Raw genomic sequence first — 20,328 nt, 5'->3', positions numbered from 1 at the left:
TCAAAGTGCTGATAGTCTGAAACGTTTTGGATCGAGGTTAATGAAAAACAGAATCAAAGAGTGAAGAGTGCCTTCTTTTTAGCACAGTAACAACTTTATGATTGCCTCACAGTGAATTATATACATAATTTATTTTTTAGCTTTGACATGTTTTTATAGTACATTGGTTAATTCTATTCCTACATTAGAACCGGCAAGTTGAACACCGATTCAATCAAATGGGAGATTTTATTTTTAACAGTAAAACAATTATTAAAACCTACTTACTTTTAGAAGAATGGCAGATGATATTTTGGACACCACACACTGATTTATTAAAAAAAACAAAAAAACAACAACTTCTACCTGGTCAGCTGTGTCAGATGTAACACATAAATGGTAAACGGCTGTATTTATATAGCGCTTTACTAGTCCCTGAGGACCCCAAAGCGCTTCACACATCCAGTCATCCACCCATATACACACACACACACACACACACACACACACACACACACATCTGTTTAAGCTTTAGCACTGTGATGTTTAAGCAAGTCTTGTTTTAGTTTCTGTTCCTTCATACCACATATCTTTCATAGCTACGATTTTACAACAGATAATAATGTAACATTGATCTATTATTAACACTAGTTTCCAGATGCAAGTCATCTAGACAATAATCCTGTCTGCAGTGCTGAAAGATTAATCTTTGCACATTAGTTCTTCCTTTTGCTTACCTCTGCTGTCTCCCATGATGGTGGTTGGGGCACAGGGGCTGACTGACAGCTACAAGCCGACGTGCTTCCGTCTCTAACAGCCCGATATCAAACTCTAGACCGCGGACTGAGGCCCGGGCCGGAGTTTTTTTGGGAACCCAAAAACGGCTCTGAAATTCCAACAGGAGAAATAGCACCGTATAAAACAGGAGTGTGACACAGAGGGTCCATTTGGGCATAAAGATGCAAAACAAAACTATCGTGGCTCCTATCTTTACACGGCTGTGAATTCTACCTGTGCTTAGCATTAGAAATATTTGCGTATTTGATGCATTTTAGGTGATTTTACGTAACGTTACAGCTGGACGTTTTAAAGCAGCCAGCTGCTCAGCTGATGCCAAGATTGTCTTTTACAGTACAGATCGAAACACCCGTGTTATATTCCGCAAATAAGCAGCATGCTGATCCCAAAACACTGCTCATCTTATCTGGGTTCAACGAGGTGAATAAAACACCCCAAACCAAATGAGATGGAGCCCAGACAGATGGCAACAACCCATCGTTTCTCCACGCTAGCCAACGTTAGCCAAAGCTCGTAAACTAACCTAGCTAACTTGCAATGTCTGTGACTACCGAGAAGCAGAGTGGCTTGTATTACATCAAAATCAAGTGGCATTAGACCGATTAACACTTCCGTTAAAGCTAACAAGCTCTGGTAATAAATTGCGTGAAAAGCATAGTTTAAGTTGGCAAAACAAGCCTATCGCTAAAGCTAACTACACTTAGCTACGTAACTTGGCTAGCATGCTAGTTACCACGAAAGCTTCGAAGGAGAGCGAAACTACCGAGAACAAGCCACCCCATCACCCAGTCCTTCTTCCCCTAACTATGCAATCTTTTTAAAAACATGCTGAATATTTTAAGTAAATATTTCGTGCAAATAAATGGAAGTTACTAACGGTTTAGCGGCTCAGCTTCTCCGCATGAAAAGATGTGGCGACTAGGCCTCGTGTGTGTCTGTCTCTCCCCCCCACTTTGCCTCGTAGTCAACCCTCCCTCCCCCTGCAAGGATGAAAACATGATGATGATGGTGGAGGATTTGGCTTAGTGCTCTCTCACAGCTCAACGCTGGCTTCCCTTGCTTCTTAAAGCAGGACGTGGACTGTGCGGAGTGTTGTGCCCCACATGTCACTGAGTGAGGGAGACAACATCCAGCGAGAGGGTCAAGAGGTCAAGACTAGTTCAGCTCAGTATGTCAGCTGCATAGATGAAAAGGTTACTGGCAGACACTGAGAAATCAATGCTAATCATAATAATCCTTTATAGCCTTTGTGGTCAGATTCAGTATTCAAAACACTTAACTACCTAATTATTCAAAAATATTCTTTTGTTATTGCAGGAGGTGCAGATATGTAAGGCATACAGAAGAGACTGATGGTTGAAAAAGAAACATGTTAGTGGCTGCTTTGCACCTGCAAAGGTAAAAAAGAAAAGATTTTTCTTTGTGTTATCAAGAAAAAGCTATGCATGTCCCAATACAATGCAAATTCAGCTGTGTTTACCACAAATGTACTTTTTATTCATTGTAAATATATCAGCTGTGAAAGTTATTAATAGTTTATATTCTCAACAGCTGCATTGGCAACAACAGAGAATGTTCAAGCAGATTTGTTTTCTGTTATTGATGATCTTTTTTCCCATTTTCCTTTTCAAAAGGGGTGTCGGAAAAGTCTGTTGCTTTATGTAAAAGGGAAATAATTTAGAACTTGATGAAGCATCTACAATCAGTTTATATAAACATAAAAGAAACAGCAATGAGATCTGAGGAGAAGTCACATAATTTGTAATGATTTCACAGTGCTAAGGTGACTCAAGCGTAGATGCCTCTATTCATACATTAACACTAGTTAAATGCAAGATTTCTTCTTGATGGAAGAAATCCATCAGTGAAGAAATGCTGGCACTCACAATTGTCACAGTTTTTGTTGCTTTTGCCAAAATTAATGTTTATATATCTGTCATACATTAGTCTTTTGGGAATGTTTATCAAGGTAACAGCTTAGTTTAGTTAGCTTACTCAGCTTTTAGTTTTTGTGTCTGAGATGTATCGACATTACTAGCTGGCTGAACTGGCTGAGTTCAGATTTATTAGTTTAGAATGAGTGAAAAACGTTCCCTGTCATGCTTTTCTTGCTTTCATGTGGTCTGCCAGCCTGTGCATTTTACCTAGATTAATTAATTATACCATCAATGAACTGCAGTTTTGACATTGCTTACATTTTGACATAAAATATAAGAAATAATCCGTTACATTTTGAAATATTAGAGCCAGAATGTGTGTGAATGTTACAAATTTACAAACCCTAGTGCAAAATAGTTGGAACATTATGTACTTAATGTAAATAAAATCAGAATGCAATGATTGCAATGGGTGAGAACAGGATGATTGCGATGGGTGAGAACAGGCATCAAACTGGAATAGTATTTAATGCATGACTAACGAGGATTATAAAAGTAGTCAGCAAATTTGATAAAGTCTGTTTAGCATGAAGGGATATAAAGTACACACTCTTAATTCACCTTTCACGTCATCGGTTTAACCTGATGTCAGTGGGGATTGTACATTTATATGGAAATTTACTGAGAATCAGTCCCTGTTTAAACTGGCTTAAACTGTGTGATCCGAATGTTTTGCCTCCATTTTTACAATTTCCATTTTTATTAATGCAGAAATCAGCAGTGAGATCAAACCCAGTGTTATACAGCAGTGTTATACAAAAGCCTGCTCCTGTGTTCACAAACTGTGTTTCAAAAACAACTAATGGAAAACCCATGATTCCCAATTTAGCAGGTTCTTCCTTCCATCTGCTGTGGCTGAATTCTTTAAGTTTGTTGGTGCTTTGTCACCCTCAAGGGGACTAAAATGGTATGACATGACAACAAAAAGCATGATGTGATAAATATGCTCCAGATTTTATTACAACACTGACAGATACTGTTTTCCAGTTGAATACTTTTAAGAGAATAATGTGTTTTGCCACATTATCTCATAAACTTTGTGGAACTTTTCTACTGTTTGTAAGTTAAATTAACTTCATAAACATTATAAATAATTTTAGTGATTTAAATAATGAGACAAAACCAACAACCAGCAAAACCTGTTATCCTTACTTATGTGTGAAAATAAATTGTAACATATTTGTCAGTTTTCAACAGGAAAAATAACTTAATTGGTTGATACAATAACATGTAGACTTAACTCAAGAGTTTACCACATAACTCCAGAAGAAGAAACACATCGAAACACAAACACAAATTTTTAAATTGTAGTTTTATTATTGGTACTCTTAATACAATTACACACATGGCAGTGATATCAAAGATAAAACACAGACGAGACACATAAGAGCAACAGCTGCATTTCAGTGGTTCAGGAGATTTCCTTTTTTGTCTGCTAACACAGTGACACAATATGTTTTGAGTATATCTCTGTAATCTGAAATTTAATACTGATAGTATGAAATTAAATCACGTCAATCTACTTACAACACCAGCTGGAAAACATCTGCACTCAGTTGCTTCGTCTACGTCCCACAGTCCTCTTCACATTCATCAGTTTTTGTGTTTGGACTGTGCATTCAGTCTGCAATAAAAGAAATCCATTTCCAGTTTAAATGCAGTCAGAATTTCGTGTTTTGTCACTGAGCATTCAACCTGGTAGAAAAGATCCTGAAATTACTCATAAAAGCCTGAACTTTGACCTCACGCTCAGTCTTTCAAACCTGTGACAAATCACTGCAAACGAACTGTCCCAGTATTTTAACCTGCACTGTACAGTACATCTGCATGAGCAACTGCATGCGTGTGACCACATGTGTGTAAGTGCTGCATGAGGGATTAGCCTCAGTGTGTGTCCACCAGTGATTAGCCTGGTCAGTGGGCCTGTTGTGTATTCACTCAGTCCATTAGCATATTAATGCAGCCTCGCTCTTGATCTCCCTCCCGCCCTCTCTCTCTCCCGCTCAGCCTCTCCCTCTCTCTTTCTCTTTCTCCGTACATATTTCCAGACCGAGTTGTCGCTTCCTGCAGCTTCAATCTATAAATCTTACCAATTTACGCCACTCGTGCTGTGAAGCAGCGAGCAAACTCGCCACAGAGATTTCAAGGTGCTTGCTCTTCTTTTCCCTCCAAAAACTGTCCTCTTGTCCTTCTCTCCCTCCCTCTCTCCGTCAGATCCCTGCCTTCTTTTTTCACCCCACTCCCCAGCTTGCTCCCTCTCTCCCTCCACCTCATTCAAATCCTTTACTTTCACTCATTTTCCCTCTTCTTTCTCCAAGCCTGGCCCCTCGAACTTTGTCAAACAGAGGGAAACACACAGAAGCAAACTCACAGGGGCAAACACAGAGGAGGAGACTACACACACACACACACACACACACACACACACACACACACACACACACACACACACATATGCGCACACAGAGTAACACACACAAACTCCCTCCCCTCATTCATTCTACTTTTCTGTCACTCTCACCCCTTCCAGTGCAAATTTAGCAGGACCCTCTCTAGACTCTGGTGCTGAAGTGCGAACCGGACACATTCAACTGTACTTAACGCGGTGAGAGCTATTCAGTCTTTTCTGCTCCACAGACAGACTCTTACCTCCTTTCCAAAATGGGACCCTCCTGATCTGCACTGCCAGGCATCTCCAAGCATTTAGACTTTGCACCTGTGCGGAAAGAAAAATACATATTAGTGAAACCAAATGTCACCAGCAGCCAACTGGCATTGATTTAATCACATCTCCGAGAAAGTTTGCATTATTTAGCAATTGTGCACATTATTTGCGTTTTGTAAATGGCCAGATTAATTCAAGATGAAGTTCTTTCTCTTTACTATTCCTTTGGCTGCTTTCCACCTGCTGCCTCTGTTTGGTGCCAGTGCTTTTCAAATCAGTGATGATATTAATTATTCACCAGCTTCTCTTCACTGCACACCTAGATTGACTGAAATATTTACAATTTAAGAGCTTGTCATTTGTCACAAGTGAAACCTTTGAGCAGTTTTCTAAATAATGCTCCTGTGGGGGGGAAAAAGTTAAGCTGACCTCCAAAAAATGCCAAGAGAGGTTCTTACGGGCTTTACATTTACATAAACACACACTCTGCTCCTTTCTCTGTTTGTCTTTCAGTGTCTTTCACTCGTCCACCCACAAAGCCGCCGGGTTAGAGCCCATTAAAGGTGGTTTCTCCCTCGCTGATTTTCAGAGGTCAGGGGCGTGATGTCCATCCACAACTCCTGGTTTCACAAAAGCACATGCAAGAATTGCGTTTGGACAATCAGCTCCGGACCTCCATCCTTTTCTTGGTCATCCGTAAGTGTGCACACTTGGACACTCGGGTGCATAGCCTACTTAAAGTAGGCTTCAGTCCACTAAGGCCAGAGACTGATTGGTGTTGGTCCACCCAAAAAATCTTTTCTCCACTTGTTGAGCTTTACTTTCATAATGGAGGATGAACAAAAAAAACTAAAAGGATTGTGAGCCCATCACACAGGAATGAGCGGGAAGGCGAAGAGAAAAAAAAAGAAGAGAAAAGAAACAGAAAGCTTTAACTCATGCTTGTCCTCTGTGCCGGTGACACCATGATGAACGAAGGGGTCACCACCCGGGGGCAGGCCCGTCCAAAGGGAGCCAGCGATGTGACCTTGTACAAAAGAAGAAGTGAATCCCCCAACGGTCACACGGATCAAAGAAGACAAAAGCCTGAGATGATAACTCAGCACAGCAGTGGAGCACATTATTATCAGACACATGAGCAGAAGCAGTAGTAAATTTCACAGAGTTCGATGCAGGCGGGTGGACGTGGGAGGGCCTGCAAACGAAAAACTAAAGCTCTGACCCGCTCTAATCTGATTTGCCGTACGCAACATTTTCTCTTTATCTGATTCGCTCCGTGAGGCGTTTTCTCTTTCTGTGGGACCCCATCTTTATCCAAATGATGTGGTCTTTGGTGAGGCCTGGTCTATTCATGGGAACCCCATGTGCTGTGTGCCCACCATTGAGGTGCAGAGTAGCATGGCCACAAAGGATGGCAGCGTTTCAGAAGGTCCTCTCCTTACAGTTGAAGTCTCTGTTCAGGATAAAGTTTGTGGTTAAACCACAAAACCAGAAAATCCAACAAATGTAGTAAAATTATAAAAAAGTGAAAAAAAGGTGTTAATTATGGTCTAAACTGCTGAAATAAAGAGGAAGAGAGTTTTATATTGCAATATTTAACTTAAAAACATTTGACGTTGGTCTTGTTTGTAAAGTAAATGATTTGTGTCACGAATTAACATCAGACTGAGTGCCTGAAACTTTTTCCATGAAACTGACTTTGCAATAAAGTTTATCTTCCTTGACTAATACCTACATTTAAAATATTTGTCCTACACTTTTAAATAAAATACTGTGCTTCAAATCTCCATGAAGTGCTGGTATTAAAACAGGCCTGAAGGCCCAAACTTTGCTCTTCAGCTCCTGTTAGCACACAGGCTACTTACAGGTGTAAATTTAAAACAGTTTAAATCTGCTGGAAGAAAAAAAAAGAGAACGAAACAGCAAAAAACCCAAATAAACAAAGAAGGAAAAATACAAAAACTCAACAACAAAACGCACACAAAATCAAGAAGACAACAGTGCAGTAGCACCCAGTGTTTGAACCCTTCGTGGCCTAAAATCTGGACGACCAATTACAGCAAAAAGCATATGATGAAGTCCCTCACAGCCACAGAGCGTTCATCCTTACATGTGCGATGGACATCTCCGCCAGTCAGTCTTCCTCCCTCGGCTCTGGGCCGAATTTCAGCGGCGTCGCTGTCGACGTCTGACCGCACTTGTTCCACTTCTCCATCTTTCACTCTCTCTGCCTCTGCCTCCTCTGATCCGGCGTCCTTCTTCCTCTCCTTCTTCAACCCTTTCTGTCCGGCCCTCCCTCCGCCTTTACATTTCCTTCGCCCCTGTCTTTCTCAATTTCCCCGCCCTCTCTCTCTCTCTTTCTGTTTCTCTCATTCTCTGTCTCTCGCTCTCTCCCTCTCCTCATTTCATGCAGCGCTGGGGTTACCTAAGAGACTGGGCCTCAATGGAGAAAATCTCCTTTGGTACAATGAAATGGGTGAGAGGCAGAGAGGAGGGGAGGGGAGAGAAATGAAGGGTCTGGGGGGACTGGGTAGAATGAGGGGGTGCTGGACACAGGAGGGGAGGGAGAGTTGGGGGTGTGAGAGTAGAGGGACAGTGGGATGCAGATCTATGCAGGGATGTAAGGGGGATACGAAATCCCAAAAACTGAATAAGTGGCTTTGCTTGATTTCGCCTCAATGGTCAGTGCTTTGCTGGTTGCCTGTGATGCCCCCCCCCCCCCCACCTGCTCTCCACTCAGCCTAGTTTGTCTAACCACAAAAAAAACAAAACAAACTACACTCATTTGAAAAGTTTGAAGCTAAATTTCCACCAAAAAACATTAAAAATGAACCTAACATGATATAATGCTCTTTTTTTTAAAAGGGAAATTAAAGTTTGACCTCACTTAAATGTTTTTTTTTTTTTTTGCAAAGCCACCATTGCCACAGATGAATACCATTTTGATAACCATGAGATTGGAGACCTCGGTGTCAGTAGTCTCCGTTTTGTTTGTTTATTTGTGTCTTTGCTGGGATCAGAGCTCCCTTTACAAAGAGTGTTTCAGCAGCATAAACTCTCTGTTCTCCAGCACAGTGCAGGCCCCATTCAGCACGAGTAATTACACTGTTCCTCTTACATCTATTCAGTGTCTCTCTCCAAGAGATGTTCCTCCCCAAAATAAAAGAAGTCACAACACATGCAACCTTGTTTAGAGGTTAGTTACTGATTAGCACAGAAACTGTTGCAGTTCATTTTCCCGGTGCACCTTATTGAGCTCTTCAGCGATTCTTTTCAGTTTGTCGCTTGTCTCTGGGTTGGCAAACAGATCCCCCGCTGCTCAGCTCTGTGTCTTTACAACTCTCCCCGAGCCCCTTTTCTCATCGAAGGATGTGAGAAAACAATGGGGCTAATAAAAGAAGCAGAGATAATTACAGCACGGCAAAGAAGTTTGCGCTCCTACGCCCCAAAACCATAAATACCGCCGGTGTAAAATCGGATATGTGGGTGACTTTAGGATGTCTTTTTACACGCTTTTCTGTGCCAACAGCGGAAACTTATTCTTATTCTCATGTATGTCCTGTGTGCATGCCAGGGTGAATCTGGGATCTCTGTGTTAATGACTCTATCAGGCCCTGATACCCAGAGGCCCCTGCTGAGGGAAAGGATCCAAAGGGATTGGGGTGTTAGAATGTGGCACAGAGGGTGGCAGAGTTGGGTTGGGGCGCGCTGTGTGTGTGTGTGTGTGTGTGTGTGTGTGTGTGTGTGTGTGTGTGTGTGTGCGAGAGAGAGTGAGTGTGTGTGTGTGTGTGTGAGTGAGTGTGTCTGAGGATGTGTATGTGTTTCAGACATGGGAGGGAGGGGAGGAAGGGGGTGCGGGCAGATTGTCCATGGTACTCACCCCTCCGGGCGGGGCTGAATGAAGTTATTTCCAGGCCCCTGTCCATCTGTTACCGTGGCAGCAGTGGTGACCAAGGTGTTGCCATGGCGAGGTGGACACAAAAAGGCGTGGCGTGGGAACGAGTCCAGGGGTCAGGAGTAAGGGTCAGGAGGTCAAGGGTCACAGCCAGCTGGACAGCACACAAGAGGAGGCCAGGGTGAGAAAAGAAGGAGCGAAGGTTTGATTTTCGTTTTCTTTTTCATCCTTTCTTCTCTCATTTTTTTTCACTCTAGAAGGAGACATCCGAAGAGTGGACACCAGTGGACATTAACATTGAACTGGGGTGGTGAGATAAAAAGGTGGAGGCGGAGGGGTGGGGGGTCGCTGTGGATGAAGGGAGTGAGAGGGGCTGTGGGGTTCACAGAGCAGGGCTCCCACAGCGTCCAGGCTCTGGGAGGCAGCGCTGCATTCGGCCTTACTGGTGTCTAATCGCACATTGCATTTGACAGGCAATTGACTCTGGTCAATGTACACGCAAATGCGACTATTGAGAGGATGTGGCCGGCTGCATGTGAGTGCGTGTCTGTCTGTGTGGCCGCAGTCTGCACTTTACCCGGATAAGTGATACCTCAAAAAAGACAAAAGGCCCTTTGGACAACATTTCATTCCTTTCGTTTTAGGCCTCAAAACTGCTCGCAGACAATGAGACAAACTGAAGGGAGGTAATGAATCAAACTTTCACTCAGCATGGGAAAACCATTTTCTACATGTTTTTCCCATCTCATATCATTACCTAGAACTTTTCTTTCATGCACAAATTGCTGCCCATGTACTGCAGCGAGCGACCAGCAGCACCTTTAAAAGTTAAAAAAATGGATTAAAGCTTATCAAAATCGAATGAGGAGGCTTCTTTGCAGTGAAGGACTATCTGTTAAAGACTGTTTGCACAGTTGGAGCCTCATTTTACTGGCATCAACTGTGAGAAAGTAAATATGTGTGTGAGAGAATAATACTGAAGGAAGGCATACATGAAAAGCACAACCTGAGACCAGAGAATTTGGTTTGTTAGCAAATGTCATGTGTTTCTAATAAAATCTGCTCAGTCAGAAGTTTTTGTATTTCCTTTGGTAATGTTCAAATATGAGCTTGTGTTGGCGGAAAACTCAAAATTTAAAATGTAAAATGAAAGTGCTGAAGATAATTTGACCTTCAGTTGTTCATAGACACTGCACACAGTTCACCTTTAACTTCACCCCATGATTTTCTTTCTGTAACAGGCAGGTATCCAAATATCCGACTCAGTAAAATGTCATGAAGTTGTTTCTAACTTGGCAGCTCACTCTGTCCAGGCAGCTCCCTCACCTGCACCAAATGCCGTACTTCAACAGTCAGAAAACTTTTCAGCTGGAGCCTCTCCTGCTGCCTGCATGACAGAAAGGACAATACTTTGATGATGTCTGACGTTCACGTGTGAAAATACCTTAAACAATATATTTTTCCCCATTTTCTCATTAAAAAGATTTTAAAATGAAAGGCTGGAGTGTGAAAAATATCAAAGTTCAATGTTTGATTTCATAGATTAAAGTCACAGTTAACACATTTTAAGTAACACCTAAAAACACCCTTGTGAGACTGAGGCCTTTATCATAGTATTTATTACTATTTATCTTGTAAAAGTGAGACTGTATCACAACAAAAGGTGTCTGATAATAAAGCTGGTAATGATGAAATGAGAGCTACACCAAGATGGATACACTAATACTGTTATTAAAACTGAATCATGTTCATAACCAGGGACAAATAAGGCATTAGACTGGTTTTAGTGCAGACACGAAGCAAAAAGGTTTGCATGTGTTGAGATGCTTTTGCAGTTGCAGCTCTTTTAAAAACACACTGTTACTCCCCTGGCCTTCAACCCAGTGTGAGCTGTCTGTGATCTTATGTTACTTTTATGAACTCGTTTATTGTTTAGCTTCTACAAATAAAACATTGTACTAGCTAACTAGCTAACTAATCAGCTGTTCTTGCAAAATATACCCACTCACATACCTGCCAGACTGAAAGATGTGAACATACAGTCTACAGGTCAGAACTGGCCCACCAAAGGCTCCAGTCTGGTTCACTCGATGGGTCACACAAGTCATTAAAAACTCCAATTTTTCAATAAAATGCACTGCTATTCCTGGCGTTCGTGTTGCTAACATGATTAACACAGGAGCAGTATCTTTACTGCTCCACATGAAGATGTAAAAACTGTTTAGTTTAGATTACACATATTCTACATGTCATGTGAAGGTGTGTGTGCCACTCTTAGCTCAAAATTATTGAAGCAGACTGTAGAAAACCTGAGGTCCAAGTTGGAATTGCTCTTTCTTTTTCTTTTTTTCCTTAGAATTCCCAGTTTGTAAATTCATGAAACATGGTATTTTCAGGATGTATCTGTAATTTTTATAGGTCATTGTGAAGTGTTTTAAATAGATGGGCCTACGTGAGGTCAAATTGGACTACATGAACTGGACTCTCATAAGCTTTCAACTATGGCAGCAGCAAAGAGCGAGAGATTGAAATGTCCATCTGCCCCGTAGCGAACGAAATTGACGGCCAACCTCGAGCCGCATCAGTGGATAACACATTATGACAACGTGGATAAGAAGACGCTTACAATGCAATTACACACACAAGAACACACACACAGACACACAAATACATAGAATAAACACATAGGGCCCCTTTAGACTTTAATAGTTGCCGGGATGAAAGGAGTGCGGGATCCATACTCCTCTGCAGCCCACATTAATAGGATTAGGAGCAGGCTCGGGAGGACGTGGCAGGCCAAGTCCACTGCTCCGTTTGACACCTTTTGTCCACAAGCCCTGAGACGCAGATCACAGCAATAGGATGAGAGACAAAAGCTTTTGAACATTGTGTTGTAGCTACAAAAATGTCCTGATGGGAGAACGCTGAGCCTCGAGGTCCACAGCAGATAAAACGAACAGACGGCGATTTTGACAACTCAATCAATTTTCAAAATGGAGAAAACACGTTTTCACAATTTAAATCCATACAATGCCTTCACCGGCAAAGGCCTGATTCTGATAGTGATGTTTATACATTATTAAGCATTGGAAAGTTTCTGAGATGTGAGTTCTTTACTTAAAAGTGAGAGCAGATCCTTTGGTAGGAACATGTACTTCTCTTGTCTTGCGGCTTCTACTCCATTGACTTATTTCAACCAAACCATTAGAAGAACCACTTCCTGTGCACCACAGGAAATACATCATATACTGGATCACAATGACAGCATGCATGATACCTAGTATACAGTATAAAATAGTAAATTCTGTCATAAATGTGTAATTTCAGGTTTGAAGTTTTTCTCTCTCACATAATACATAGTTGTGTTTAAAAGCTCATTAAAAACACAGAATTTAATTTTTGGATATTTTGGCATGTATGGTCTGAGTTCATCATTCTCCTTAAATGTTTGCTTTAAAAATTCAGGAGTGATGAGTAAATATCCTGCAGTAGACCACAGGTGGAAGCTGAGGCAGTGACTGTCACAGTCCTGGTGACTCAGGGTTTGTGTGTTTTTGAGTTTGGGTAATATTTCTTGGTTTTGTATCAGGTTCGGTTTTTGTGCTTGTGTTACTTTCTTGCTCTTGGTGATTATCTTCTACTTCACTGTCCAGTGTTTTCTTGTTTGTTGTGAGTCTTGTCTGTGTTTCATTCCCCCAGTCACAGTTTCAAGCTCACGTGTGTTGTCTGCGTCTACCTATTTGTCATGCTTCTTGTTTCATTTTGATAGTCCTTGTCCAGTGTGCTTTTGCTTCCCCTTTGTCTCGTTGTGTCAGATTTGTCCCAGTTGTGTTCCCATCTGTTCCCCATCCTCTGTTTGTTGTTATGTTCTCCATTTTTGCTGTGCGTTCCTGGTAAGCTTCATGTTCTCAAACTACATCATGTAATGTCAAGTCTCATCTAGTTGTTAGTAGTCAAGTGCAAGATTTTTAGTTCTCGTTCATCTTTTGTTTGTTTCTATCATCAGTCATTTACTTAGTTTTAGTTTTTATTTTCCAGCAATAAAGCTGCTGCCTTTAGCTAAGCTTTCTGTCTCCGAGTGCTGCGTTTGGGTCCTAACCCAGCCTGCCACACAGCTTACAATGACACTGACATGTCTGATGGTTAAATTTTGCTATTTAAATTATAAAGGTGTGATCTGTATATGAGGCGAGGAAAGAGGTATACTGTGTAGTCACCATATGGTTTTGCTCCATTTATAGTTGCATGCCCAGGGGAGTAAATATGTGCAGATAGACTCAGCCACAGTCTCAGAATCAACCTTAATGTGTTAAAAAGCTCCACAGTGAGTGGAGCAACATAAATACACAGTGTTCAGTTAGGGAAGGACAGCAGATATTGGTGTGAATGTGCTGGTCGGTGGAGAGATGGCACGTTCTTGTGTGCTTTCACATCCATTTTAGGTTTTCTGTTTTCCTAAACTTGCTGCAGGTCTCTGTTAATCCAGTGACAAACTGGTGACCTGTCCAGGGTTTACACCACCGTTTACCCAGCGTCAGCTCGTCTAACCAAGTCCAACCATGACCCTGGTTGGATAAATGGATGGGCACAATGGTTACATGACTGTAACACAATGTTTCATGTTTATCAATATGAAAAAAGTCACTATTTGTCATATCACAAATTCAATAAAGGAATGCAAGCACATTGACTGTGAGAGTACATTGAAGTTTAAGAAAGAATGCAATGGTGCCATCAACCCTTAAATATGAATGCAGATCTCTGGTGGATCTTCCTCCAGTGCAGGGGTAAGCAACTCCAGGCCTCAAGTACTGGTGTCCTGCAGGTTTTAGATGTGTCCTTGATCAAACACAGCTGAGTCAAATTGCTAAATTACCTCCTCAACATGTCTTAAAGTTCTCCAGAGGCCTGGTAATGAACTAATCATTTGATTCAGGTGTGTTGACCCAGGGTGAGATCTAAAACCTGCAGGACACCGGCCCTCGAGGCCTGGAGTTGCCCTCCCCTGCTCTAGTGTCATGTATGAATAAATCTGGGGCACGTGACTCACCTTTACAGGATTTATCAACTTATTTTGAAATGTTTTGTTTTAATTTCTCTCATATTGATATTCAGGTCGTTGTGTTGCACTGAGAGCAGGCAGCAGCTCGTCCTCGGTTTGAGCGATTATTGACATTCCCGGCGATCTCCTCACATCCCGTGCCACAGCGAGGTGACACAGAGATTCTCTGTCCTCTCTCCTGCCACTGCGCTCTGGGAGAGCGACCAAAAGCAGTTTTACAACCAAGAGCTGCTGACGCTCACTTCCTGCCAAGAATAAGAAAGAGGAGGTTCAAAGTCATCTGAGGCACACATACCAACAGACATGCAATGACGCACACGTACAAACTTGTTTCATGTGTTTATAGTTTAGTGATGGATGTGTTCATGCTACACGACCTCTTCATTCTTGTTTTTCCTACAGCCTAAACTTCCATAATTCCTACAATAAATGTTTGGAGAAATTTCACTGAAGTACAGGTGGATGAAACAAGTCCATGCCTGCTCTTTGGTCCTATAGAAGCGAGTCCCGAGTCTTCAAAAGCCCATCAGTCACAGGGACACATTCATTGATTAAGGAATAAATCATTTATAATGAGTAGAGTAGGTTAAAAACAGCAGCAGTGATGTCTCTAACCTATGGCTAAAGTCCTAAAACCAGTTTGCCAATCATTCCAATCCATCTGCTGGATGGATGTGCAAAGTGTGAAAGTTGCAGAAAGTCATTAATATTCAGTTATTTTAAAAAATAAAATACATTGTTATACCTTATATGGTGATACCAGTGCCTTTAAATATCCATTGGGATCTGTATTCAATTCATTTAACTTTGAATTCTGCATGATAAATTCAAGTGTTTGTTTCATTAGTGGTGTTTAATGCTTCTATGACCAAAACTAAACACGTTTTCAGAGTGACTTTCCTGTTCTCATTTGTTGCTGGCTGTGGAGTTCCTCTCTGCTGACTTGGAGCGCTGTTGTCAGCATAAATGTTTCACACTACATTTCTTCTTTGTAAAAAGTAAATTAAAACACAGGAACAAATGTTTCTGTTACAAAACCCAAGTTTTTGAGCTTATTCAACCTTTACTTCCACTTTTTAAGAAGAAAGGCTGAAGTTTTCCTCTCCTTTGAGTCTTTGTATTGATCAAAGCTTAACACGTCTGAGACCTAATGAACAGTCAGAGAAATAAAAACTAATTTTGCGCAGATACAAAGAAAGTAACTCTACTGTCCTGATTCTGGTCGAGGCAAAAGGTAAATTTACTATCATTATCTTAAATATATTTTTAAACACCAGAGTCAGTCCTCTCAGATGTCTCTGTCTGTTTGGACTGGCTGTTAGACTGAGTTAATAAAGACTTTATCTTATATACCCACAGAGACTGCTGTGGTTGCTGGGAGAGTTACGATGCACCTGCAAACATTTGTCTGTCTCTGGTAGGTTACATAAGAGTCACTGCCTGTGGTGTCAAGTTCCAGCTTCAGTTTTAAAATGTAATGTCAAAATCACAAGACACATATACAGGTCAGCACTGACCCCAGCATCCATATCAGAGACACAAAGGAGGGGAAGGAATATCTGAACTGAACAACTGTCTGCTGCACATGGCTCACACCATACATCTCTTCCCCTCTACAACAACAGCATCCTACAGCACTGCAGAATAAAAGACTCAAAGATGGAATAAAACTTTCATCAGTAAAAAATTCAAAAGATCTAAACCTAAACATCCCTGTTAAATATCAAGGAAATTATTTTCAAATTGATCCTTGTCGTGTTGGCCACATACATGATTTCATATGTCAGTAGTCAAAAGTCATTTATTATCAGGGTGGACACCTCAAAATCTAGACACAGTCTGTAAGTTACCATCGCGTGGATGGTTAGCTTTTGGACTTTTCAGAGATTCATTTATCGTTTTTAGTGTAAAAGTTTGTTGTGGACACAGAGTATCACATCATGTAGCGACATGTTTGCACCACAGAGCTAAAGTTTCTTTTTTGTGTGTGTGAAACAGTAAATGTGAATAAATCTGATCATCTTTTGAATGCATTCTGAGGCTTTGCTTTCTTTAAAAGCTTAAACTTATAATTTAATGTCTAATAGATTTTAAGGTATGCGTTGTGTGTGGTAAGGCTCAGTTCTTGACATCCTCACTCTTTTTTTCCTCAGCATTGAAAGAGGCTGATGAATCAATAAAAAAAAAAAAGAGTAGCAGAAATGTCTGAATAAGAGCCAGCAGCCAGAAATGATTACAATGGAAGAGCTTCAGAGAAAGGAAAGCCTTCATGTCATGAAGTCATGTCTTCTAAAAAAAAAAAAAGAGTGTGTGTGTGTCTGTGTGTGAGAAAGCATGAAAAAAAAGCGCGGTGCATGTGATTATCGGACAACGGCCGGACAGAGGCCACACAGGGCAGGCCGCAGACGGACGCAGAGAAAGGGACATTTACCTTGAACTCCACTTGTCCCGTCTCTGGGGCGGGGTCAGGTATTGTAGCCGGGCCTGACAGGGTCAGGAGGGGACAAGAGAGGGAGACAAGGGGAGGTGGGTGGGGAGCAGGGACACAGGCTGGCCCCGGGGTCGTGGGGGCTACCCTCATGGGGGGCCAGCGAGGGGGAGGAGGGTAGGTATTGGCAGATTTTCGAGGGGTGCAGATGCTCAATATGCAGATGTCTAATCGAATTGTGCTGCGATGAATTGGTTCTCCCTCCTGATTTGCATCAGGACAATCCCCAGCAGCAGCTCAGGGGTCAGCGGAGTTCCCCTGGACAAAATGAGCAGCCGGCTGCAGACGCCCCTGAGAACGTGTGAACTTGAAGTAGACTTTACTCAGTGACAAGGATATTGATTGATTCAAAGGTCTGTCTGTCTGGGAGTGCGTCTGACATCTGTCTTTCCTGTGTTTCTCCAACTATGAAAAAAACATTTATTGTTTTTTAGTGATTGAACTGCACTTTGGATTTGACTAAAATAGCCCTAAAACTAATAACAGTACTACGAGTGTGTGAGTACAACCAGAGAGAAGAGAATCTATCTCTATCTATGTATCTATCTACAAACACAATGTAATTGGTAATATTTTTGTTCCAGAAAATGTATAAAATTGTGGAATGAAAGTATTTAGCTGCTGTACTGATTAAGATGTTTATCAACACATAAACTCATCAGATTGATGCAAATCAATAGGAAAAAACAAAGCAACAAAATAACTGTTCAAAGGCACAAAAAACTACATCTGTGCTCTTTCACTAAGAAAACCTCATTGTCTGTGTTTGATTGAGACAGTTTTCTATCTTATGCAAAATCATGTTTATTGAAATAATTTACTTTCTCCAGTTTTAAATCTAAATATATCAGCAAGTATAGATGAATGTCTACTTACTATTTTACTGGATTACTATTCTGACACCGAGGGCTTCAGGAGAAAAAGGTCAAGACTGAAGCCACCTTTCCTCTCATAGGTATAACTGCCCTAGAATAAAAGACTAATCTCACTGCCAAATTTAGTGTTTTCCTTCAAAAAATAACCCATTTGAAAAACCAGAGGTGTGGAAACACACTGACAGCCTTTTTCCTCTGTTGTGATTTCTCTCTGGCAGAAATTTCAGATTTGTGTTGCCCTCTGGTGGTAACAAGGAAAAACACACACTGAGTCTGAGGATTCAGTGAAATGAAAACTGTTGGTTGGCGTTTGTTACAGTGGGTTTGATTCATCCTCACACATTTAGTGTGTATGTGTTTCTGTTCATGACATCAATTTTCATCAGCTGATTATGCATCATAATAGAACAAGATGAAAAAATATAAAACCAAACTGCAAAGAAACATCAGAAAAAAGTGACTGCAAAAGTCCAAAGATTGAAACAGAGCTTAAAGTAAATTAAAAAAAAAAAATATCTGTAGATGCCGTTGTTCAATACAAACAAATGGATGCTGTTTTGAAAATGTAGTAAAGCTAACATAGCCGATGGAAGCATCCCCACTGAGTCATTGTTCATGTGTGAATGAGTCATTACAGGTGAATGCTGACTCTTTAGCCATTTACAGTTTCTGTCTTCAAAAATGAAGATGGGAAATAAATCAAACATTAGAATATTATATTTGTGATGTGTGAGCTGTGATAACATATCCATAAAAAAACGTAACTTTAACAGATACTTAGTGCCCTTTGATACACCTGAGAATGTAATCTGGCCAGAAAAGAAAAGAAAAAGATGCCAAAAACTGGAGTTCATCCAGCGGCCACTTGATGCTGCTCTAAAAACCAGTCAAGCCCAACTTGAGCAAATAAATTACTTACTTCTAGTTTGCTACAAGTAAACACAAGCAGTCGAGTGAGACTGTAATAGTTTATTAGTTTATTACTTTGCACATTAACAGGTGTTAATCATCAGCAGTTACCTGATGATATCACCATCCAAATTTGGTCACCCGCGGCTCCAAAAATTCACATAGCAGACTTATGCTTATGTTGAGGTCTGAAAAATATGGAGCCCAGAAATGGATCTGACTTTTAAGATGCCATTCAAGTAAAATGTATTTAGTCTGTAGGTCTAGTCTATGAAAAATCATTAAAAAGTCTCCAAATATATACAGAGACAAACATTTGACACCAGATATTACAGATGATGTGCTTTTATCTCTTCGTAATCACAAAATTAATACAAAAACAGAAAATAAAGTAGAGTAAAAACATAAATGTAACTAAAAACAAAAAAGTAACTACCATTAACAGTTATAACACACTACAACTGTAGTGTGTTATCAAGTACCTTACTTTTTTTTTTAGCGATACTGTGAGGCACACATATATGTAACAGTTTGACAAATAAACTATGAAACTTGTTTAACAAGAAGAGTACAAAGTTTGTATCTCAGCATCTATTAATTATTGGTATGCAGGCTGGAGTATCTGTTTGCCTTCAGAGATGTTGTGTGGAGCTGCAAAGACAGAAACACAGTGTTAGTGAAGACACTCCTCTGTGTCTAAAAATATCAATAAGATACTCAAGAGTAACTCAAGAAAATTCTGAGACCGTGGTGACAATATAATTTGGAGTTAAAAAATGATTATTATCATAAAGTACAACGAGACCTCATGGTAACACTAGGGACTTATTTATTATATTATTATTATTTGCAAAGAAGAATGGGCAAGAATTTCAGTCTATAGATGTGCAAAGCTGGTAGAGACAGACCCTAAAAGACTGGCAGCTGCAATTGCAGCAAAAGGTGGTTCTACAAAGTATTGACTCAGGGGGCTGAATAATTACGCACACCCCACTTTTCAGTTATATATTTGTAAAAAATGTTTGGAATCATGTACGATTTTCGTTCCACTTCTCACGTGTGCACCACTTTGTGTTGGTCTTTCACGTGGAATTCCAATAACATTGATTCATGTTTGTGGCTGTAATGTGACAAAATGTGGAAAAGTTCAAGGAGGCCGAATACTTTTGCAAGGGCAAGTCTTCATAACAAAGTTTTTCCAAAATTCACATCTGTATTTGTGTCCATCCCACTCATGTTTGGTGACGTCAGCCTGTGGCCTTGCAGTAATCAATGTTAGAGTTTTCAGGTCCAAAGATATTAAGTCTTCTCCATCATAACCGTACTGTTGATAACCAACAATATCCCCGGTCACATCATCCCATTCACAACCAGCCATTTGCTGAACTACGTGGACACCTGAGAGACCTGCAGAGTAAAGTAGAAAGGCACAATGAGATCCCAGAGTATTCAACCATTAGAGATTAAAATAGAGAAACTATGATTTAAAAAGGTGCTGCAGTAATATGGTAGCAGACTGTCATTTTGTGCTTCTGTAAAAACCTGTATAGCTACATCTGTTTGACAGCAAGCCAGGAGAAATACTATTTTCTGTGACCTACCTCCAGTGTGGTTAAAGTGCTCCTTAAACTTGTTGCTCTCAGATTTAAAGATCTGTCTGTAACTCCTGCAGTTCTGTGTGCTGCTCTCCCAGCGATCGCCAACAATGGTGTTCATCCAG

General features: G+C 40.8%; 2 protein-coding genes across 6 annotated transcripts in view; both read right to left on the bottom strand.

The window, feature by feature from the left end:
- rxrba (retinoid x receptor, beta a) overlaps window positions 1–1,850 on the bottom strand; it is a 28,218-nt gene extending 26,368 nt beyond the window's left edge. For 4 of the 5 annotated variants that reach the window (XM_080296342.1, XM_026157116.2, XM_026157119.2 and 1 more), the window contains exons 1-2: window positions 1,655–1,782; window positions 717–865 (exon numbers count right to left, since the gene is read on the bottom strand). In XM_080296342.1, the coding sequence (XP_080152468.1) occupies window positions 717–732 (16 nt within the window). In that variant the 5' untranslated portion in view covers window positions 733–865; window positions 1,655–1,782. Of the gene's footprint in view, window positions 1–716; window positions 866–1,654 lie in introns of all 5 variants that reach the window. The other variant, XM_026157117.2, reaches the window with a different exon arrangement.
- A 2,159-nt stretch (window positions 1,851–4,009) lies between these two features.
- LOC113015225 (uncharacterized) lies at window positions 4,010–20,324 on the bottom strand. The gene is made up of 4 exons (XM_080296480.1): window positions 20,210–20,324; window positions 7,490–7,681; window positions 5,364–5,430; window positions 4,010–4,338 (listed from the first exon to the last, which is right to left on the bottom strand). The coding sequence occupies exons 1-4, from the start codon at window positions 20,322–20,324 to the stop codon at window positions 4,308–4,310; spliced, it is 405 nt and encodes a 134-aa protein (XP_080152606.1). The 3' UTR covers window positions 4,010–4,307.
- Between the last annotated feature and the right edge of the window lie 4 nt (window positions 20,325–20,328).

The sequence above is a fragment of the Astatotilapia calliptera genome, chromosome 22 (assembly GCF_964374335.1).
Source record: "Astatotilapia calliptera chromosome 22, fAstCal68.1, whole genome shotgun sequence".
NCBI lineage: Eukaryota > Metazoa > Chordata > Actinopteri > Cichliformes > Cichlidae > Astatotilapia > Astatotilapia calliptera.
This window is presented reverse-complemented; position numbering and strand designations above follow the sequence as displayed.